Below are 24,260 nucleotides of genomic sequence, written 5' to 3' on the forward strand. Positions count from 1 at the left end.
TTTTTTTTAAGCTGGCTCAGGATGCCTTCAGGGCAGGTCTGGTAAGGCTTGAGGATCTGGGGATCGAACCACAGCATCCTGATTGTTTTGTTTAAGCAGTCACTTAAACAACTCAACAGCCTACCAGAGAAATTGTCATACATATAATATCTATTTATCAAAATGATATTACAAACTATTTTATTGGTATAGAACTATTTTCAATATATTAAATACAATTTTCATTCTTACTTGCTCTCATGTCTATGTAAGTGCATCATATATATTTAACATATGACACATACAGGATATATATTTACATGTAAGTATGTAAAACATATAGAGCAAATGTGTATGCATGTTTTAGATTTAGAAGACAGTATCTGTGGAATGCTATCATTTTCTCCTTGCAAGTTTTTTTAGGCTACTGTTTTCTCAAGGGTACAAATACAATCCTCAAGACACAGAACAAGAAAGGTCTGTACAAATACCTGCCAACTTGTGTGCTACTGTCTGTCTCATGTGGAAGGGAATCGAATTACCCCATTTTTTTCTAGTATTGAGACACAGCAAGAGCACACCAATGAACAATCTTTAATTAAACCCTGGATCTTAGAGCTATTGACTAGAAGAATGTTTAATAATGAAAGCCAGCATGGCGCCGCCTGAAAGTCCTGGGGCAGAGCTTAGAGACTTGAGAAGTTGGCTGGAGTTGCATGTAAATAGCTATAACTGAGTGAGATATTCACTTCGTTACAGTACAGGTTCTCTTAGGTCCTGAGTCCTTACTGACCTTGAAGGGCTAGAGCCAAAATGTTAGCTATCCTGGTAGCCCTTCTTTTTCTCTAATTTTTTGGTCTGCAAACTTAAGTTGTTAACCCTCTAGAAGAGAAGCTTAATGATATTATTATCCTAAAACACAGGCTGTTGAGCTTAACATCAGTATCTGTCTGAATATCAAACACCTTAGATATAACATGAAACAGGTATTTTCCATCAATTGTTGAAATGCTAAACTTTGAATCCATACAGAATGTGAAAAAAAAAGATTTTAAAAATACTAAAAAAAAAAATAAACAATCACAAATTTTTACACAGAAATTTAGAAATCTAACCATATGCAACACATTGTAGCAGGTCAGTCCTATGACATTTTTTTCTTGTGTCTTATCCTGTAACTCTGGTGTCCCAAATTTTCTGATCAAGGAGATTATGGGGCCACAGAGGAAAGTAATCAACAATGTAGAGTGTGCCTATGGAGAGTCACATGGAGAGAAAACATTCTCTTAGTCTTTCACAGAGAGCAAATTGGTCAAGCAATGGCTGTGACTCATCCACATGGCTGACACTGACAAAAGATCTACAAACTGCTATACAGGGTTTCAGGGCAAATCCTGAGGGGATTTGACTGACCTTGTCAGATACAAAAGTAACATTTCTTGTTATATAGGTCTTGCTTTATCTTGGTCTTAACCATCCAGCAGAAAAGTATAAACATGAGGTATAAAAAGTTAAGCCATATTAATATGCTGAGCTGTAAAGGGCTCAAGTCAACAATTTCTGATATTGCCAGTCATGCAGATAACCCACTACTATTATATACTGGACTATTTTGGATTACTTTGATGAATTCATGCACCTACAATATATGAATAGCAATGGAATACCCATCTCTGACAAAAGTAGACAAAAAGGGGGATATAAATGAAGGACCATTTTGTAGTAAAAAAATATATATATCTGTCTATACAAAATAGCATAGATATATAGCTACTTTCTCTTAGTTCAATGAGAAGCAAGTGTTGAACTAATAGTGTTTAGATAAGATATTATGTCTGCATCTTGTACTATGAATAACTACTACAAAGACAACAATATGCAATGTGTTAATTATGGTAACTGTCCTACTAACCTGTTTTGAAACTGTCTCACTGCTACTTCTTTCTCAATAAAATTAATATTTAAAAAAAAAAGACATTCACTTTGCCTCTTTAGCCTCCTAAAATAGGAGAGTGGATGAGGTAGTGGCTGATGTGTCCTTCAGCTCTAAAACTAAATGACCAACTAGGTCCAGATGAGATTCTGCAGTGGTAAAGAAAGGCAAAGCTGAAGTAACAAGCAGCCACCTCTAGGTAACCAGGGCTGTGTTATCAGTAATGTGGTCATCACACAATGCAGTTCATGCTGCCAAGGGCCAAGTGGTTTCTTTATTTCATTGCTAGTAGGTTATACTGGGTACCAAAGATTCCTCTTGACTGGTTTCATGAGACATCAGTCTAAGGCAAATGATGCACGTATGACATACAGCTAAGCGTACATCTGCTGATCTCTAAAGGACATCTACATCCATACTTTTGACTGAAGACTCCTATTAGCTGAACTCAATTTATACTTGCTGGGGATTTTAAGACACATGACGTGGAACAAGGTTTTATAACCCTATGGTTGCTACAGGCCAATGAATTAGGCTCACATAATATTCCACTGGAGTTTCTCTTGCATCAACAATTCATGAAACTTAAGCATATTTGAAAACTTTCAGGGGGCCGGCAAGATAGCTCAGTAGAATAAGTGCTTGCCTGGAAAGCACAATGGCCTGAGCTCAGTCCCTGGTTCCGCAAAAAAAAAAAAAAAAAGAAAAGAAAAGAAAAAAGAAAAGAAAGCAAGCTTTCTGTGTATTTTCCTACCAAATACCACTTTTGTAGTTTGTGAAAAAGGACACTAAATTTATAAACAGGAAGGTCATCATACTGAAAAAATCTCTGTAAGGTAGAAGCTTCCACTCTTAAAAATCTTTGCACAAAAGAAAGCCAGTAATTTGGATTTTAATTAGAAATCATTAGGAAAGAAAAATTAATGAGCAAATGAGACTCTGACAATGGCTGTGACTTCCGTGGAGTCTTCCATAGGAAATCTGAAGCTATCTCTATGGACAATCAATATATACAAAAGCTAAAACCATTCTGGGTTGATCATAATGAGATAATGCAATCGTGACAGGTATTACTTACAGGGAAAATGAAAGTACTTCTCTGTGGGGTATAAATCATGTCATCAGCCATTACAATCTAGTGTTTCTTAGCGTGGCTTAGAAAATAATTTAGAAAGAACTCAGCTTTATTATGCAGGTTCTACTCCATGTGAATATTCACAGAAAGACCTTTTTCACAGAATGAAAAGAGTAAGGACACCTTGCTATTCTGTCATTCTTGGAGAGGTATAAACAATGCACTACAGCCCACCATCTCCCCATGGAGCTGTCTGCATCTTAAGCAGGGTACTTGTAAAGCAATGTAACTACCACGCTGGAGGTTCAGGTACTTTTAAATCTTTGTGGAAGCATTACTAGGTCACCTGAGCTTTCCAGCAGCTTTAAATCACATCCGGATATTTTCCCCGATTAACACAGAAGCCTGGCCTAGAATCCTGTATTTTCTTGGGAATTCAGAATCAAATGGGCTGTACAGTAACCATTCACATTGGGTTATAAATGACTATCTACTGTATCCTCGTGAGACTGGGACTGCCTCATGAATAGAGACCAGAGGTAATTGTCTTGGTATCTTTAGTTTCTAGCATAGCACTTCCTACCAAGTAGAGATCAATTTATTTATTTTTTTTTAACATTTATTTAGTGTGTGTGTGTGTGTGTGTGTGTGTGTGTGTGGCCAGCTCAGCCCACGAGGGGGCGCGACTGGCTGTCATGTGGTGCTGGGGGATCAAACCGCGGTCCCTGTGCTTTTCCAAGCTTGTTCCAAATAGGTGCTTTAGACCACTGAGCCATCTCTCCAGCCCTAGAGATCAATTTAAAAACTGAATAAAGTCAACTGAAAACACACTCCCAATGACCCAAGCTGAAACAATTTCAGCAAAATTAAAATAGCATTGAGTTATAACCCAAAATATAAACTTCATAGCTCTGAGTCTATACTGACATGAATAATTGTATATAATAATAATTCAGGTAAAAAAATAAACCTAAGGAGAATTTTTAAAAAATACATAGAGATAGTCTAAAAGAGGGGAAAAAAAGATACCATTCCTTAAAAATACAGCATGCATGACTTTATTCCAGAGCACAGTTTGCAAAGGAGAAGAAAAGAGGAGCTTCAAAGTGGAAAAACGAGAAAATTATATACAGCAGGTGACCTAGGACATCAGCACTCTAAGTTCCTGCTGATGACTTGCATGATGAGAGGAAAATGAAACTTTTTCTTGAGACTATCCTATTCCATCATAAGAAAGCAGACAAAATTCAAAAGAGAAGGATTCTATTACAAAACTGGCCAGCATTCCTCAAAGTTGTCAAGGTCATCGCTGGTCCTCCATAGCCTAGGAGGATAAGACAACTAAATGCAATAATGTGTTTTGGTAAAATCTTGGAGTGGGAAAAATACTACTAAGGAAAAACTACAGGGACCAGAGAGACAGCTCAGTGGCATAAGCTCCTGCCTGGGAAGCACAAGGTCCTGAGTTTGATGTCCGGTACCAAAAAAAAAAAAAAAAAAAGGGAAAAACTAAGGGAATCTGAATAAATTGCTGGCTTTACTTTATGATTGGTTCACTGATTTTAACAAATGAGCCACAATCACATATTAATAATAGTGGAAACAATGTGTGTGGGGAGAAAACAACCCTCTGAATTACAGTACCTGTTCAATTTTCCTGTAAATCTAAACTGTTTTATAAATAAAGTGTATTAATATTAAAAACATCAAATAGAGCAAAATACAGCATTCAGTGCTCTTGCTTTTTCCAAGTTTATTTAACCTTAAATTATTTTGGATTAAAAGTTCTTGCAAATGATCTAACAATATAGAACTCCCTGCCACCATTTTAAGCATGGTACAACGTACAGCTTATCAGCAGGAAAAATAAATGATCTCTACTCATAGGATATATTACTTGGTGCATCCAGGGAGGTCCCTCGCTCTTCACCTCCCAGCTTCCCTTGCAGTTAGGTTGGGCCCATATGACTAGGTTCAGCCAATGGCGTATGAGGAGAAAATTACGTATGCCACTTCTGGGTTTAGGAAGTTAAGCTCAGGTGTGTTCTATCCCATGCTGCTCTTAGAAGTTGACCCCCGGATCCACATGGCTGACACTGACAAAGGATCTACAATCTGAGGTACAGGATCTCAGGATATATCCTGAGGGGATTTGACTGACCTTATCAGACCCAAAAGCTACAACTCTTGTTGCATAGGTCTTGCTTTATCTTGGTCTTAACCATCCAGCAGAAAAGTATAAAAAGGAAGTATAAGAAGTAAAGCCATGCTGTTATGTTGAGCTATAGGGTACTCAGGTCAAAAATTTCTGACATTGCCAGTGAAGCGGAAGACCCAATACTATCATGGACTACTGGACTCTTAGAATATTTTGCTGAGTTAATACACCTATAATATTCAAATAAACTAAACAAAAAAGGGAATATATAAATGAATGTCCATTTTGTATCTGTGTATTCAAAATGGTTAGGATAGATATATAGTTACATTCTCTTAATGAATAGAGGGATTTGTTGTAATAGTGTTTGTAAATAGGATATCGTGTCCGCATCTTGTACAGCAAATAACTACTAGGAAGAGAGTATGCAATGTGTTAATTATTGAAACTGTCCTACCAAATTGATTTAAAACAATCTCATTGTTATTTGTCTCTTAATAAAATTATGGAAAAAAAAAAAGAAGTTGACCTTGGAGGCTTTGTATTCTTTCCACATGGCGTCACCATAGATGGAGAAGGCCATGTGATCCCAGTGAGACCTCAGAGTGAGCAAGAAACCTTTACAGTGTTAAGCACTGAGGTTGGGTTCATGTGTTGAAGCAGCTAAGGTTCACTGCCCTAAAATGCCATGTGGTTGCATTTAGCAAGTACCTGTTCCTTCTTTTCTGATAAAAAGTTGTTAATCCCAAAGTTTCTCTGTAATCTTCAATGTCCAGGGTGCTGCTACTCACCGCAGGCAATGGTCCAGTAGACCAAGGAGTCTGGAGTCTGGTAGAGGATCCGGTACGGGGCGACCCGGGCACTGGAGTCCAACACCACATCAAGGGTACCCACCAGGAGACCTAAAGATGGAGAAGTAGGGAACAGGTCAGGATTTCCTCACTACTTTGCCAACTTCCCAGAGACAGTGTGAGCACCCCCTACTGTTCAATCTTCCACCACCAGCACCATTTCCCATATCAAAGCGCCCTGACCAAAACTTTCCTCTCTGACAGGAGGGCATTGACTCAGATTATCTTGTTTCAACAACTTCCAAAAGAAACTACACAAGCTTAAAAGCGTCTGTGGGTTTCCAAGTTCCAACACAGTCCCTGGAGTACTGGAATTGTAAGTGCTTGTTAATAGCAACACTAAGCACAAGTACTTTAAGCTGCTGGGGTCTCTGCTTTGTCCATCTTATGTCTGATGTGTATTTTTCTTTTTTGGCTGTGAAATAAATCCTTAATTTAAGTAACTGGACAAGGCCACAGGGGCCAGGCATGTATTTCTGATTCCGCAGGCAGCCTCCCCTGTCTATTATTTTAATTTGCCCAACTGCCCTCCTGTATTGAAAAATACAGTGCGGTTCAGCTTGGAGAACACTAAGTTTTCACTGTGTGCAGGACAAACCCCGCAGGCACAAAGCAGAATAGCACACCATCCCTAGGGCACCATAATCTAGGAGAGGAGGAGGTCACACAGTGCTCTAACGCTATGTTTAAGAATGAATGAGCCAAGGAGGTGAAAAGGAAATCTTCTCGTTTCAGGATTAGTTCTTTGCCACTCATGACATTAATCATTACAGCCAGAGATGACCAGACCCTACTCTGTAATCTGAAACGATGCAGTAAACAGGCTGAGGATGTGCATTTCTGGTAGCACATAGTGGATTTCTGGGGGTTGTGAACCTCGATGGCCCACTTACCAGGGCTGAATGCACCGTCAGAGTGAACGTGCTCACATCGACAAAGCCCAGAAAAGCCTGCCCGTTCAGTAAATGTGTTCAGTGATTTATTTGTGAAAAATGCAAGTGCTTGCTAAACTCAGGCTCACTTAAGGAGGGGCAGAACCTTCTCTATTCACGAGGGAAGCTGATGAAATGAAGAGCAGAGACGGCTTAATTTCTTCCTACCTTAACTAGCCAACAAAAGTAGAAGGCACCTGGGAGAGACAGCTGCGGCCTGGCCTGGCTGTGGCCTACCAGCTGGGGTGTGACAGTTACAGCCCCATTTCTCATTCATATTCTTTTCAGTATTCCAAGTAGAGTTGTCTGACACAGTGGTGACAGCAAAAGTATTCTGATGGCTTCAAAGTATGAAGCTGTCATCAGCCCAAATTTCTCTTTCCTCCAAAGTTAGACACTAATATTTTCTATACCACTCTAAAAGAACATGGACACACACACCACACACACTCACTGCCACAGGGCAAGTGTCCACCAAAGACCCATTAAAGGTGTGGTTCCCAGGGTGGCCCTTCTGGGAGAAGGGGCCCCTGGAAGGCCATTAGGTCATGCCAACGTGTACCCTGGAAGGAGACAGTAGACCTTCGTCTCCTCTCCTTTTTGCTTTCTGGCCATGAGGCAAGCGGTCTGCACCACCACGGGCTCCTCAGCATAGCTGTTCATCATGATCACCAGAGACCCAAAGCGATGGGTCTTGGAGTGAACCGTCCCCACCTGTGACCTGAATAAACCTTCTCTCTCCTAAGTCTGTGATCTTAGGTATGCTGCTACAGTGATGGGAAGGGCAATCCCCATAATTTAAGTGTCCACAACAATCCCAACCTGCACAGAACCCTGCCTGGAGCAGGGCTTGGATTCAGAAGGATCAGTCAGGACTTCAGACTGCTCACATGATTTTATTGCATGCCAATTTGACTTCAAAAGTTCCACTTTACACAAATGCAAAACGGAGACAACAGTACCACCACAGAATTATTTCTGAAGACTGACAGAAGAGGACTTAGGGGCAACACACTGTTTGGAATTAGAGATTAAGAAACCTGAACAGGACCTGCCAAGGCATTCTTTTGTTTCAGCTTAATTAACTTAGACTGCAGTTTCGGGGAATGGTGGTCCGTGGGAGAGAGACCCTAGTGGCCCACTGACACCGTTCCTCTGCCCCTATGGGGGAGCCCCACACTCAGCCTACCTGCGGCAGGCTTCTCCACAAGTTCTACTGAAAACATCACAAGCCACTCCCGATGTGTTCTTTCACAACAGTGCCCTACGGTTTGGCTCCGACCCTAGCTAACAGGCACAATCCCACTGCAATCCCCTTCCTCCACACTGGCAGCCTGAGGTGAGAGAAATAGCTAAGGACTAGTCGACTCTTGTTCAGAAAAGCTCAGTTTCAGGTTTGAGCCTGTTCCAGCCTGTTCTGTGGAGTGCACGGGCCACTTCTCATTGCTTTGCTTCCCTCCATTATAAAGTGATCCCAGGAGCACTTGCCTTCCTGAAGTAGAGTTATTAATCAAGAAGCCTAAGTGAGGTAGACCATAGGGAAGTCCTACACTGTCCTTGGTCACTGTCCAAAGGTAAAGCATCCATTTAGATTCCCACCAAACCACAGTGACCATTACCTGACTTGAACACACCAGAAAAGAAAGCCCAAACTTTGTCTAAAGTGAAAATCAATTCCTTTGCTCTCACTTACATGAAATATGCCTGCAGAATTCTCGAAGATGTGTTTGCACTTCATGCAAATCCACACATGTGCTTTCTAGTTTGCATTACTGAGTATTGGATTTACTATGAAGATACTTAATGACTTCTCATTATCTACAGATAAAATAGTGTATTTATAACAAAAGCAGAAAATAGTGCTTGATAAAAAAAAGCTAAGTTTCCTCCTACATTAACTAGAAAACAATTACATACCAGTGAGATATTGTTACAGCTTTTATCAAGCTGTCCCCCAAAAGCTCATGTGCTTGTAGGTAAGGTTTTTGGGATGTGGCTGTTCTGGCTTGCTCAGGGGACACAAGGGAGATCGTCACAGGTGAGGTACCAAGGTTAACGCACAGGTGCAACACATCAGTAACAACAGCAGGCAGCACGGAGCAGAGCAGAGCACAAGAGCAAGAGCAGCAGCTGCCAGTGTCTTCATTGTGTAATTCTCACACTGGTTGTTATGCCTTATTTGCATTCTTACGTAGTATTGTAACCAGCGCTGGCATGCTCACCTGTGCTAAGTCATGGCTGCATAACTGCATCCCCCGTGTACTTGCACAAGACAAAAAGAGTCACATCCTCAGGGGTCCTTAGATGCCACTGAGCTTCAAAGCAGTCCCCACAGACTGCATCATGGGTGTGAGGAAACGTGGAACCCTGGTGCAGATGGCACCAACCAATAGGTCTGTAGCCTAAATGGAATTAAAAGGGTAAGAAGGAGGTCTTGCTGCTTTCTGCCTGCCATGCCACGGTCTGACTGTTGCTCCTCTACCATGCCCCTCTGCCGTGTCGTCCTGCCTTAGAGCAAGCCCAGTATGGACTGAAACCTTTACAAACTGTGAGGTAAAATAAACCCCTTCTCTTTTAACTTGTGGGTGTCTGGTATTTTTTACCAACAATGACAAAGTAACTGCCAGACACATTAACTACAAGTACAGATGCATCTCTCATGACAATGGAATGTTCATAATACTTCTTGAATCAAAAGAAAGAAGAAAATGAAAGCTCACACAGAAGTCACTTTGTTGGTTTTTCAGGCACACACACTTCAGGTTGGGACTGGGGAGCTGAGGTCAAGGATCATCCTGGTTATCAGAGTGCCCTGGACAGGCTCTTCCAAAGCCAGGCGACACTCCCTGAGCAGAGCTGTGGACAGAGGCTGAGCAGGGGCTGCAGCACTGCAGCTGTCACTCTGCCGCTGCCAACTCCAAGAGCCAGCCTCCAGGAGCCTCAGTTTCTCCTTCCTCGAGGGTCACTACACTTTTATACTCTGTACCACAGAAGAAGGAAGGGCTCTGAAATGGTCCAACTCAATCCAATTATCTTGGTCACTACAAATGATTCTAATCAAAACCCATCTTTGAAATCCATTATTCTAATTAATAAAATTTCTGATGTGAAACAAGAGAAAGAAAAGCCAGTTGCTTAATACAGACCCCATGGAGTGAGATCTGATTAGACATGCCAGCTCTCTCGCCCAGTCTAAGAACGTATTCTGAACTGGCAGCACCAACTTCCACTCAGATTTAGATAAAAGCTAACAAATAGCTGCTCAAGGTTCATGTTGAAATATTTTTTAAAAGTTACAGTGTAACCCTGGGATATTCACATTAGATGTGTTTAAATTAGAAAAGTGTTTTGTGAAATTTAAGGCCCTGGTTATCCAAATAATGTAATACTGAGTTTTGAGGTGTGCAGATGGCCGACCAAATCAATAAATAGTTGGTTGTTGTGTTAACCCAGAAGGCTGAGCCCTTATGTGGTGGGCCAACTCATCATCAACTTGTAACATGCAGATGAACTGAGTCAGCATAATTCTGGGTGTGGAAGGCCCACCTGAGGATGGCTGCCAACAGCGTACAAAGAGAACTAGAGGGGAAGGTGGTGTGCTGTTGACTCTGGAGAGATGTGATGTGTTGGTTTTCCTGACACGAACTCGGCTCTTCTTATCACTGGAGGAGCTCAGATTCTCACTGTGGCTGAGGATGGCTGTAGTTCTTTGGGGAGAAAGGGGGGGGCCTCTGGTCCTCACTCAGAACACCACTTCCTGGCTCCAGTGCAGATCCCTCAGCCTCCTGGCTCAGATCCTTCATCCTGCTGGTGCAGGCTTTCTAGTTTCCACCACCGACCTTTGAGCCTTCCCAGTACAGATCCTTGACACAGACTTGCAAGAGACGTTGTTGTGGGCTCCAGGCCTTTAGGTGGATTTGCAGGGGGCTTCCATGGGCTCTAGGTCCTCAGGTGGCCTCGTGTAGAATACTGCTATGGGATCCAGGTCCTCTGCTGTGTCTCTGGGTCTCTAGTGTTTGGACAGGTCTACTGCACACTTGCATTTGACTCTTTGGGTGACTATTATAAAATAATCCTATAAATTATGTGTCCTGTATTAAAACTTTTCCCTTGTAGATCCTGACTACACCAGCTTGGATGCCCTTATGATGGAGACCAGGCTTTTCTTTCCATTTGGAATGTGAGTCTATTCTTGCCACCCACTCCCTCAAGTCATAAACACCTATTTAATGCCACCTCTTTCTCAATCTACTCTCCCTCCTCCTTCTGTTTCTGTTATGCTTTGACACATTTTAAATTATTTGCAAGGCTGATGCAGAAGGATCACAAATTCAAGTCCCACATGGGAAACTTACTGAGACCCTGTTTAAAAAATAAATTTAAAAAAAACTGAAAAGGGCTGTGGATGTAGCTCAGTGCCAAGGCCCTTGTTCAATTACTAGTACTGAGGAAGAAAATTACTCTCACACCATGCCTCGCTCTATTTCTTCTTCCCCGACTAGGAATTCCTTGGTGGCAGCACCTAGTTCTTCAGGACACAGGGCTTTACACTTTGCTTGGAGGTCAGTTAAACTCTGAGCTCATCTTTCATGAGCAGACAAATTAGGTATTTTTTACAAACCTACATAATGAATTGTTGTTGCGCTGGCTAACGTCTGCTGATACCAAGCCAAGACTCTAGGAAAGCAAAAATACTCCTATACCTATCCTGTACTCACATGGAAAACCAGAAGCAGAGAGCAGGGTTTTCTCAGAAGTGTATTACTCAGTGCTCTGAAAGGGTTGTCAAAATACAGAAGCGGCTCCCACACAAAGTGCTGCTCAACAGCGGTTCTAGGCAGCTATTTCTGGTGTGGAAGAGCTCCGACTGCCTGAGAAAACTAAATCAAATTATAGCCCTCAAAATAACTCTTGTCTACACCTATGTATTGTATTAGTCCAGGGGTATCTTGTAACACAAAAATGCTGTTTTCTAGGAGATTCAGAAGATTTTATGCCAAGTGAAACATTCTGCTTCCCACGAGGCCGTGGCACTCCTATGTGGGGCAGTGGCGGGGCACAGGCTGGACTGGCAGATCTGTCATGCTGCAGGGGGCTCTGTCATCCCCAGGGGGCAGGAATGGAACAGGACAGTGGGTCTGAGGACACTGCAAAGTGCTCAGGAAAACCCCTAGTCCCTGCATGGTTGATCTTGGGTCATTTCACTTCACTTGGAGCTGGACAGGACCTAAAGATCACATGCACCCTTCCTCCAGGAAGCCCATGAGAAGTGAAATCCTCAAAGGAATGGGTAAAGGAGTGGTCTTGGGCCTGCCTTACATGCACGTCATTTCTTTCGGGGTTTCACTATGCAGTTCAGGCTGACTGTGAGCTCACTTTGTAGCCCAGGCAAGTCTGCCTCAGCCTCCTGGGTGCTGAGATCATAGGCGTGCGCCACCAGGGCTGGGGCTGTCCAGCCATCTCTTAGTGTCTCTCTCTGCCTCTTTTTCGTGGTACAAAAATAGTAACAGTGCATACCTCAGGGAGCAGCTAGTATATACCAAGCATTATTTAATAAAACAGTAAAAGCCACAGAACAGTATGGGAAATTATAAAACGGTCCCCCACTGCAATTTTTTTTTTTTTTTTTTTCGGAACCGGGGATTGAAGTCAGGCCCTTGTGCTTGCCGGGGAAGCGCTTATTCCACTGAGCCATCTCCCCGGCCCCTAACCACTGCAATTTTATCATCTTGCCTTATCTACTTCAGACCTGTATTTTAAAAGAAAGATCCCTTTGTACTTATTCCCTCAATCCTAGATTTCTCTTCCCATCCTCAAACTGTTTTGCATTCTGCCCACCCAGATTCTTACATTTTTATTTTCCCATTGGTCTATACATGCACACAGATTTAACAGTGAAATGTACCTTTTAGTTTATATTAATAATATATTGCAAAACTTGCTTGTATAGTCATATATTTTATTAACATTTACTTATAAATCTGATGCATTTCACATGTGCACTCTTCCAGTGCAGAAACACACACCATTCATTTTTCTAGTACAGAATATTGATTGCAGTTCATCCCCATCTCGCTGCTAACAGCCGCTGCGATTATATTCTGGACACATGAATTATATGAATTAATTATGCACACATCCTTATGCACAACAGTGCTGCTGAGATTTTTGCTTTGTTTCTTTTGTAGGGGAGGACAGGGTCTTGCTGTGTAGTCTGGGCTGGCCTTGACCTCACAGCCATCCTCCTGCCTCAGCCTCCCAAGTGCTGGGATGATAGGCATGTACCACCACACTAGCCTGTTGAGTTTTTCAAAAACGTTATTAGACCTTACAAAATTGCTCTGCACAGTGGCTGTGCCAATTTATAATCTAATCAGGAAAGTACGAGAAAGCATGAGCCTGTTTTTCTATATAGGATGATCAACATTAATACTACTAGAATTTTAAATTTTAACCACTCTCAAAGTATCTACCCATACTGTCTAGGTATCTATTTTTTTCTTTAAATTTACATTTCCCTGAGTATTAATAATTCAGCATGCCCTCTCCTGTTTATTCACTTTCTAGTTTCCTTTTCAGTGCTTTATTTGCCTTTCCTTTGTGCTGATATTTGCTAGGTACCAGTTAGACATTCAGACTTTACCATTTAGAGACTTTCACTATTATATTCAACTCATTTTAGCAAATATTCCCTTGTTTGTCTAAAGCCAGAGAAGCAGCATATTTATACTCATTTCTTTGTGTGTCATCTACATAAATCCAAAACTTGGACCAGGGATATAGCTCAGTGGCACAGCCCCTACCTGGCAAGTCCGAGGGCCTGAGTTTGATTCCCAGATTAAAAAAAAAAAAAACATCCCAAACTCTGGATCAGTCCACACTGTCCCTGGGCACCATTGCCACGTGTGGCTTCCTAGCTGGGATAATAAGGTTTCCACAGCCACTACCACGACCTTGTTCCTCTGCCTGCTGCTTCCTACATGCAACCGCTACCCTCCCTGGAAAGCTCAGCACCCATGTGAGCTCCACAGCCAGGACTGTGGGCAGAAGTAACGAAAACACATCAGAAACTCCTGCTGGTAGACAACACGAGATCCAGCCACCCTGGTGCACTTTACACTGATTCTACCAGCCCTGCTTGTTTGCTTGCTTGTTTTTAATGCCTCCAACATTTCTGCTCAAGTACTTCGCTGTCCTTGTCCCACTTCCTGGCTAACATGGATTTCCCTCCGTGTTCAGCTGCAAGTCTCAGAACTTGTGCTGCTTTCTCCAAGCTGCCTCCTAGGCCCTCAACTCGGCTCCCCGGTCTTCCGGCAACTGACAGGTCCTGCGTTCTGCAGACCACCGTGCACTTCGTTTTATAAAGTGATGAGCACACTGTTTCCCACTTAAGAATGAAAATGTAGTATTCTCTCCCCCGGGGCCATGAGCCCTGGAAGGCAGGTACTAGCTTCTGAATGCTAGGATCCCCTAAGCCTACGGTGACGGGAGGCACACTGCCACAGAGTTTTGGCTTGATGGGTGTTAAGAGAAACAAAGAATTACTTCCAGAACTTCTTCGTCCTTCTAACACATCTCCCCATATAATAAATTTATGTCTGCTTCAAATAAAACCGTCCAGGAATCCTAATCAAACACATCTAAGACTGAAGGCTGGAAAATGTTACCTTGAAGAGTGTATATTAAGCTCATATCTGACATGCTTCACCTTGGGGAATCAATTCTAATTTTTAGAAGTAATTTGCTTTTCAATTCTGAGATTCCTCGAGGAATTTTGTGCCAACATAATTTTGTTATGTCGGCTTCCTAGTCTACTTTTGGAAATTAGTCCGGAGGTAAGGAATTGTTGCTAGAAGTCAAGAAAGCCCAAAGATTTAGTTAGCCAATCAAAGGACTTGCACCTAACACAACTGGTAACCATGGGGTTTGTACACCATGCTAACCCAGGGACCCACGAAGAAAGAAGAAATGGTTTTCTGGGCAGCAGGGAGGATGCAAAAAATGCTAGATGGAGTCAGCCCCATGCCCTGAGCTCACGGTGTTGGCAGGCCAACACACAGGTGCACGCGGGCTGAAGACGCTCAGGCATCATCACTGCTGGAAAGATGACCTAATGGGAGGTGTACCCGGAGAGCAACCACCGGCCTACACCACCCACGGGGAGAGCGCCTCTCGAATCACTGAGGTTAGGCGTCAGCTTCTGTCTGTATGTTTTTAAACTCTCAATCTGTTGCAGATTGAGACTGTTGTAAAATGCAGTATAAGACACTTATTAAAAGCATCCTATAAAGGCATAAAAAACTGCCAACTTTTGTTTTTAACTTCCCAGATAAATGACTCTAGATTTCCACACACTTAATTTCAATTTCTGTTCTTTGCTGGAGGCAGAATGGTAACGAAGAGATCAAAAGACTGTAACATAAACAGAACTAAATATGGAAGGAGAAGCTCCAGGGCAATCATTTTCTCAGGATTCTATTTATCAGAATCACATGCATAATTTTAAAGAGGATATTCAATTCTATAACTTGAGAAGAGAAAAAAAATGATCACAATGCAAACTAAAAAAAAAAACAACAACAACAAAAACCAATCAACATCACTTCTCAATCCAGGTTTTTACTGCACGGTTATCCCTTGGGACTCTGGTTCAAAAGTGTTGCAAATCAGATCTAGAGTAGTCAGTGATTCCCCCAGAGACCCTTACCTCATTTCTCACAAAAAAGGAGCAGGTTACAGGGGCTGAGAAGGCAGTGCTAAGAGAAGGGGCACCCGCGGTGCAATCTGTGCTCGGGTCTGTAACACTCATGCTTTTAGGAGAAACCAAGCCAGTGGCTTTCAGATTTTCAATCCAAAAGATAAAGCACAGACTGGTTTATAAACCAACAGAGCAGAGAGCTGAAATCCAAGGAGCATTCCCTCTGCACAGCCCTTGCCGGCAGCCAATCAGCAGGTGCCTCCTCCCCCCAGCACCTCGAAGGCCAAGTCTGCCCGGAGCTGCTCCAGTTCACCCTGCTGGCGCTCTTAAAGGCGCAGGCTTTCCCTCCCCCCGCCTGGCTGCCTGCCCTCTGGCTTAAAAGGAAAACAGACAGAATGGACCGTCCCTTCTCTTTGGGGCGGTAACACAGAGGGCAACATTAAGTATCTCTGGATGCAGACCTTACCTCACACCCTAGTCAGGGCCAGCTACATAATTTTCAGAGCTTACTGAAAAATGAAGATAAGCCTTTTGCTCAAAAATTCTTAAGATATTCAAGATGGTAAGAGTAGAACACTGAACCGAACCTGGGCCTCTCTCAGCCCAGGTCCTCGCACACAAGCTGCACATCTACGTGCTCGCGATTCCATCCCACCAACTCGCTTGCTATCCCCAGACTTCTGTCTGAAATCTCAGTCCACTCCAATACAGCCTAACGATGTCAAAGGGACTAAACATACTGAAGAAACACTCCATGCATCTGTGTGATCCAGCTCCTCAAGAGAGGCCTCAGCCCTGTGAGAGGAGGCCGCTGCTGACTCGCTAGATTTACAGCTGCTTCATTTATGCAACAGGAAGGTGTATTGATTCTATCTGGTCGCAGCAGATCTGAAAACCTGAAACCCATAACCAAGGCCTGCCAAGGTCGGCCTCAAGAGAAAGGAGGGGTGCTTTCAGGCCTAGGGGAGCATCTGGTGGCTAGGAAGCCCACCCTTACTCCAGCAGAGAAGCCAAGCCAGCCCCTACACCTAGGAGTGAGCCTCCGCCCCACCCCTCTGGTGGGCTGCAATTGTAAGAAGCCGGTGCTCCAAATGACTGCCCAACTCTTAATTCATGTATTTTCTTAGCACATCTACCAGTGATCAAGAGCATCTCTGAGCTGCAAGTGTGTAGCAGAATGTGGAAACAAAAATTAATGCTGAATTAGAAATGATACTTAGGTAATAACTTAGAATGGCTACATAAGTCTCCTATATCTGTATAATAATAATTAGACATTTAAACTCATGCCCTCAATAATTATTGGTCACAAAAAAAAATGTATCTACTATGTTTTATAAAAAAGACAGCACAAAATTAACTTTGTTTTTTATGATCCTAGTTTGTCAAAGTATAATCTCACCTATATTACAAATTATAATCTAATGTTATTTTTAAAGATCACAGAAATATATCAACGTTAGTGAGATAATTTTACATTCTTTATTCTAGTCCATGCTTTCAAAAATTTCTCCAATGTACACTGTGTACCTTTATAATGAAAAACCAATTTTTTATTCTTGGTGATTACTTCCATCCTTACTTTGGGATTTCTTTACTCAAAGACAATCAGGCCACCAAGTAAGCAGACGGTCACATGCCTGTTATAGCACTGCTGTTTCATCAGCGATAGCCCTAGTTAGAAAGTTTGTTGCTAGGATGCCACGTGTGATCTCGGGGTCAACACTGCTATGGAGAAAAGTCTGGGGCTTTCATTTCAGATTTTTAAAAGTTGACCCCTCTGCCCTGCATATGAAGCTCATGAATGCTACACTTTGTCACAAATTCATACGCACAACACTGTACTGTGTAACCCAGCAGTAAGGATGATATGCTTAATACCTTGCTCATCCTAAACAGAAAGGCCTGACAGTCTCCAAAGCGAATTCAATCTGTCTCACCATTTTCATCACTGGGTATTCATTAAATCTGTCGGGATCCATGGTGTTTCCACTGGCTGTGTAAGGAAAGAGGCAGTATTTGTTTACGTTAACTTATGAATGTTTGGAAGGATGCGTGTCCAACTGTTAACAGTGGTTAGCTATGCGGAATGAAAGTGATAGGGAAAACCACACCTTTTTGTCTGTCTGTCTGTCTGTCTGTCTGTCTGTCTGTCTGTCTTTCTCTCACTGTTTGTCCCTCCCTTCCTCCCTGCCTTCTTCCCTCTCTGTAATACAGGAGATCAAACCCAGAGCAGCACACATGCTAAGCGAATACTCTAACACTGAACTATTATATCCTAGCCATTTAAATAATTTTTATTTTGAACCAGGGTCTCCCTAAGCTACCCAGGCCGGCCTGGAACTATATAGAACTATGTATATTTTAACCACTTATTATAATATTAGAACCGTACTTTTAAAACTCTGTACTCACAATTACGTAAAATGTATGTATATAATAAATGGAATAATATAGGAATAACAGCATTATAATGAAGATCCTACTATAAGACTTTGTATCAATGAAACTATGCATGCTATGGCTGATCTATAGCTGTTCCCCCCCAAAGGCTCTTGCGCCCATAGGTGGGGCCTTCGGTAGGCGACTTCACGTGTGGCACTGGATCATGGGTGTGTGACAATGGATTAGTCCACTGATGGATGGATTTATAGCTGAGAGTAACGCTAGGCGGTGTCTCGGTTACTCTTCTCTCATTGCTGGGACAAATACCCGACACTCAAAATGAAGGAAGGAAAGGTTTACTTAGCTGACAGTCACTGGAGGTTTCAGTCCCTACTCAGCTGGCTCCAAGGCAGAGCGGCACATGGTAGAGAGCAACCTTTCATGGTGGTGGCAAGGAGCAGAGAGCAAAGGGGGACTGACAGCAGCTCAGACAGAGAGGGAGCCTCTCTTCCCACTTACACTGTAATGCAAATTACCTGCCCCAGGGCAAGTGCAGCATCCACCGCACAATAATCAATCATGGACCCCAGAAGCCGCCCTGACTGCACAAGGCTCAGGGGGGACAGCTAGACACAAACTGTAACAGGTGGTGAAGCCTGATGGGCAGTGGAGGGTCACTGAGCAGGGCCTGGCACAGTACACACCTCTCCTCTCTTCAATACTCTCTGCTTCCTGCTCGCTCTGCTGTGGACTGCTTCTCCACTGTCTTGTCCCTCTGCCGTGCTGTTCTGCCTTGGAGCCAGCCAACTATGGACTGAAACCTCTACCGACTGAGCCAAAATAAACCTCTTCTTCTTTAACTAATGGGTGTCAAGAATTTTGCCCCAGGAATGAGAAAGTAACCAAGATAATGTGAAACCAATCAGCTCCCATTCCTTTCTATAAAGGTCAATGGCTGACTCTAAGAATTGGTAAGAATGTATGCAGGAAAGAGGACTGGAGAGGACAATTATGCCTTGGTGTGCCTTTGACCGGGGAGAATTAGGTCAAATAGGGCTAAAAGGCTGCATATGGGTCAAGTGTGGTGGCGCATACCTGTACTCCCAGAACTTGGGAGGCTGAGGCAGGAGGATTGTTGGGAGCTCAAGGCCAGCACGGGCTACCAAGTGAGCTCAAAGCCAGCCTGAACTGCACAGCAAGACCCTATCTCAAAAAGACATAGAAATAGAATAAAATACTGCCTAGAACGAAAAAAATACAGAGGTCAATTACATACCTGCCAAGAGTCTGAGCTAAGAAATGTTAAGAGAAAACCCCAGTATTTACAGCAGCAGAAAGGAGAAAGATTCCACGAAAACAATGTAGAAAGCAGGCCAGAGTACACAGCAGCAGACACTGCAGTAAAAAAGGAAGCCAGGGTTGAGAAAACCAGTCATCAGCAAAAAGAGAAGGGCGCAGAAACGTGGCGAGAGGTCAACAGGGAGATTCTGGCCTGCTGGACGCCAGGAAGTGCAAGGAGACCCGCGTGCCACCAGCCGCCTCACTTCCGGTCAGCCTTCCGGGCCTGCTTTCCAGGTTCATGTATCCTGCCAACACAGCCCAAGCCCTTGGATTCACGATAACTTGAACGAGTCTCTGTCTTTGAGGTCAGAGTGCCCAGCCCTAAACAAGCCCCTGGCTCCACTCGGAGGGGCTCTTGGGGTGCACGCTCCCTTCTACGCTAGCTTGCTGAGTGCTACATACCAGATGCCAACGCAGTAACAGCAATTTAATAATACGCTTCCCAACCTGGTATCCAAATAACAGACAAAAATAGCGGAGACAGCAGTGTAATTAAAACAATCAGGCTATGTACAGGGGGAGACACAGCAGCAGTGCGGCTTGATGAAGGGAGTCTCGCGTGACCTCGTTGCTTTGACAGCACGCCACCCACCTGCCTGCAGTTCCCAGAAGCCTTCAGTCCAGCTTAACCCAGAGCTCCCCAGACAAGACTGGGACACTTAGCAGGAAAGTTCATTTTCTGGTAATTGAATGAAAGCTATCTGCACCTAAGGTCCAAATAAAGCATAAAAAGAAAAAACAAACAAACAAAAAAAAAAAAAAATCCTACCCTGGGAGGACCTAAAATAAAGAAAAGACCAAGCAGCCAACTAGAGAAACCAAATGAGCCTGCTAAAGCTGGTTTGGCTTTGGAAAGCCAGGCATCCAGCAACCAATATATGCCCTTACTTTGTCAAGTTATTCTAACGTTATGGTTTTCAGTATGTGTAAATGACTTACACGGCTGGGTGAGTCCTTCATGGAAGTTGTAAGGCACAAATGAAATCTGCTAAGCAGTTCTGTGACGGCCTAACAATAGCTCATAAACTATTTTGAAAATATCAGCTGTGGTTGCAAAGACAGGATCAGGGGCAAAAGCAGGAAACATACTGGGATGAGGAAGCATTTCTCTGCAAAGAGATTTCAAAGAAACTGCTAGGACTGAGACTGGGCGTGATGGTGCACACCTCTAATCCCAGCAGTTGGGAAGCTGTAAACAGGAGAATCACTACAAGTCCCATCTACATAGTGAGACCCTGTAGACCCTGCCCTAAATATAGAAAAAAAAAGATTACAGTGTTTTTGAGAATATGAGCAGACAGCTTTTATTTAGTTTAAGTAAGTTTGACATATCTGCCATAGGAAGCTTATACAGAATTTTCTGAAATCTTCATAAGTTACAATTTGTAACCAAGGATCCTCAAAAATTAGTCATAAGTTTCATCTTAGGACAGTGCTTGAGATGTGAGAAATAGTGCAATAACAGGGAAGAAATGTCTCATCATAGTTTGAGTGTTTAGGGATGTGAGGGAGAGATGATGTAAAAATTTTTAAACTTGAATCTGATTAACATAGGAGAGAAATGGTCATTGTAAAGCATAGATATCATTACTTGAATGTTCTCAGGGAGGCAGCATGTCAGAAGGCCTAGGTACTAGTCCTGGCTTCTTTAGTTACCAACTGTGTGACCTTATTTCACCTGTAAGCCTTGTTTTTCTTACTAGTAATAGAAAAATAACACCTACCCTACCTACCTCACAGGGATGTTGTGAGGGTTTATTGATATATGTGAAAGTTCTTTCAAAATTGTAAAATGCTGTATAACTATAAGAAATTATTATTAATTCATTTGTTCCAAGGTTATTAATAAAAAGTTAAGCTAAAAAAAAAAAAAAAACTGCTAGGGTTTTTTCCATGCTAGAAACCTGTCAACAGCCACAGAGCAGTCTGATTCCAGCAGCAAGACTTCAACATCACACATTTAATATCTTCAAATTAAATGGGTAAGCAAAACTAAAAGGTGGAGGAAATTAATTTTTATATTGTTGCTTTATTTATGAGCGGGGAATGTAAAGTAATGAGGGATTTGTTAAGTTGCTTTTTATTTCTTCACTTATTTATGCTTTCAATACAGGGTCTCACTACACAGTCTAGACTCACAGAGATCCTCCTGTCTCAGCCTCCCCAGTGCTGGGATTACAGGTGTGCACCACCATGTTCAGTTTCAGGGCCAGCATGGCATACCTGGGATGCTGGGGCCAGCACGGCATGCAGTATGGGGGATCAAACTCGGGACTTTGTGCTTGCCAGGCAAGCTATCTCCTCATCCCTGTCAAGTTGCTTTTAAACCTAGAATTTTAACTGCAACACCTACTCCTTCATTTTTTAAGCAAAAAGTAGCCATACGAATACACACATATAGTCAGTCACCTTCAGATCTGGGCGGGATTGGTCCTAGGATGCCTCAAAGCAGGCCAAACTCCAAGGATGCTTGAATCCTTTGCATCAAATGACACAGTATTTATTTAGAGCAGCACTTGTACATCTTCCTACATACTTTATATCATCTGGAGATTACTTATAATACCTAATGCAATGTAGATGCTTTGTAAGTAGCTATTTTAATGTACTGTTTAGGTAATAACAAATCTGTACAGAGCCTTTTCTTGCCCAGTATTTTCAGTCTGCAACTCTGCAGAACCCACAGAGGGCCAACTGCACCACAGTCCACACGCTCAGTTAAAGCATGCGCACTTCAAATGGATTTATAATAAGGAAACTAACAGCAGCAACAATGAAATATCCCTCCATATTTCGTCGCCATCTGTCTTTGAATTTAGTGAAGCAGTGATGCAATGAAAGAGCAGGACTGCATAAAATAAACATTGCAACACTTTTTATACACAACTACATGCAAGAGCTCCTTTTATGACAGTAGTTTTGAGCCAATGTTCTCTTTGAATAAACAGAAGCATTTCACTCTGTTCTTTGGATTATGGCCTCCTACACAATGGCTAGGTTTCTGCAGAGAATCAATGTATGCGAAAGATGCAGACAGAACATATTGGCCAACTGTCCTCTCTGTTGTATGTATTGAGAGCAAAGGGAGAGACAGAAATGCAGGGGGAACAAAAAGCCTTAATCTTTTTTTTGGCGGTACTGGAGATTGAACTCATGACCTTGAACTTGCCAGACAAGCACTTATTCTACTGAGCTATCTCCCCAGCCCTTTTTTTTTTTTTTTTTTTTTTAATTTAAGATGCTTTTCAAACTCTGCGGGCCTTCCTGCTTGACAGCTACTACATAAATGATTAAAGATGACCACAGTTCTTCCCCGATGGCTAATGCACCATTCCTTATCTTTTAGACATGACTTCACTTTCCTGTTACGGCACGATTTCATTTATGACTGTCAAATTATTTTCTCTGCAGCATGTCAGCTATAAGCATACCCTGAGCACCCTAAACCTTCCCCTTGCACGGACCACTGGAGCGGGCAGTGCCAGGCATCTCACTGCAGCTCTCACTGGCTCCAAGCCTCTCCTTCTCTGGTGAAGGGCCAGGGCTGCTACGAAATCTAGACAGCAGATCAGGAAGACGGGATCTTTCCATTGCTCTGCTCCAGCGTGAAGATGATGGGACCAGGCTCCGGCGGCCTTGTGCTGAGTGCCCCAGGCACAGCACCCTGCAGTCAGGACACGAGAGTCACCCGTCCCCAGGTGCCCACCAGTCATTCTCCGAGTCCACCGCCACAGCTGCCCCATGATGCTCTAGGAAACAAGGACAAGCTGGGGGCACACTTATTCTCCTGGTCCTCGGAACAGCTCGGGTTCCCCAATGCATCCTGCAAACGCTAGCATTGTATAGTGTGCAGCAATGTGAAAACATGTGGAAAGCTTTGCGGTAGCCTCAGCCAAACACAGGCAGTCTTTGTCTCCAGCACCTTACATTACAGTATTCCTGCACCTTTAATTTCAGTGCACCCTGCGTGGTATTCCACTGGACAGCACGTTATATCCCCATAATCTGCCTGTGAACTTACCTTAAATGTGCTTTACTTTATTCACATGCAGTGCACATGCCTTTTCCTTTAAGGAAGAAGAGACATCTACTATACACACCAAGAGGTGAAGAAGGCAGTACTGGCCTGATCTTTGTCTGCCTTTGTTCAAGTTCTTGGAAACTTGTATTATAACAGAACATTTCCTCCTTTGTAAAAGCATGTTTGTCTCTGGTTGTCACTTCTTTTTTCTTTTTCTTTTATTTGAAACAGGGTCTCGCTATGTAGTTCAGAGCCATAGTGATCCTCCTGTCTCAGCCCCACCAGCACTGGGTTACAGGCATGCTCTACCACACCCAGGTTCTGGGCTGGCACAGTACGCCCAGGGGTCCTGGGCCAGCACGGTATGCAGTACTGGGGATTGAACTTGGGCCCTTGTGCTTGCCAGGCAGGCACTTAGACAGCCAAGCTATCTCCTCAGGCCTGCTCTTCACTTCTTGTTTGTTTCAATGAACCTTAAGGAAAGCTGAGTCCAAGGCATCGCATGTGATTAATACCTCCTCTCAGACCTTGTGGCTTTTCCCCGGATAGCCCAGTAAGCAGGCAACTATTTGAACACTGTCATAATGAATGAGCCAATTATGAAATTACCAGCATGCCCATTTTCAAATAATTTCAAGACAGATCACCAACGGAAAAACCTAAATAAATAAATACATACACAAACATAACCCAAATCCAGGAAAGTACCCAGCAATCCAAAAGGAAACCTTCCGATGTCTGATCAGCTTCCTTGACGGAGCAGGGGCATCTCTAACCCGGCAGCTTCCATGTAGTGCGGTGCAAAGAAATCAGCAGATGGATCTAAGTTCCTGTGTCCCGCTCCCAAGCCGTGATAGTGACCACTCACTTAGCTGGCTCGAGGTACA

The 24,260-nt window shown here is 43.0% G+C and overlaps 1 protein-coding gene across 1 annotated transcript in view; it reads right to left on the reverse strand.

The window, feature by feature from the left end:
- Positions 1-7,594, reverse strand: part of Tbc1d9 (TBC1 domain family member 9) — a 63,880-nt gene extending 56,286 nt beyond the window's left edge. The window contains exons 1-2 of the mRNA XM_012513310.2: positions 7,504-7,594; positions 5,937-6,047 (exon numbers count right to left, since the gene is read on the reverse strand). Coding sequence (XP_012368764.1) covers positions 5,937-6,047; positions 7,504-7,594 — 202 coding nt within the window. The remainder of the gene's footprint in view (positions 1-5,936; positions 6,048-7,503) is intronic.
- Between the last annotated feature and the right edge of the window lie 16,666 nt (positions 7,595-24,260).

The sequence above is a fragment of the Octodon degus genome, unplaced genomic scaffold, assembly GCF_000260255.1.
Source record: "Octodon degus isolate 3935 unplaced genomic scaffold, OctDeg1.0 scaffold00435, whole genome shotgun sequence".
NCBI lineage: Eukaryota > Metazoa > Chordata > Mammalia > Rodentia > Octodontidae > Octodon > Octodon degus.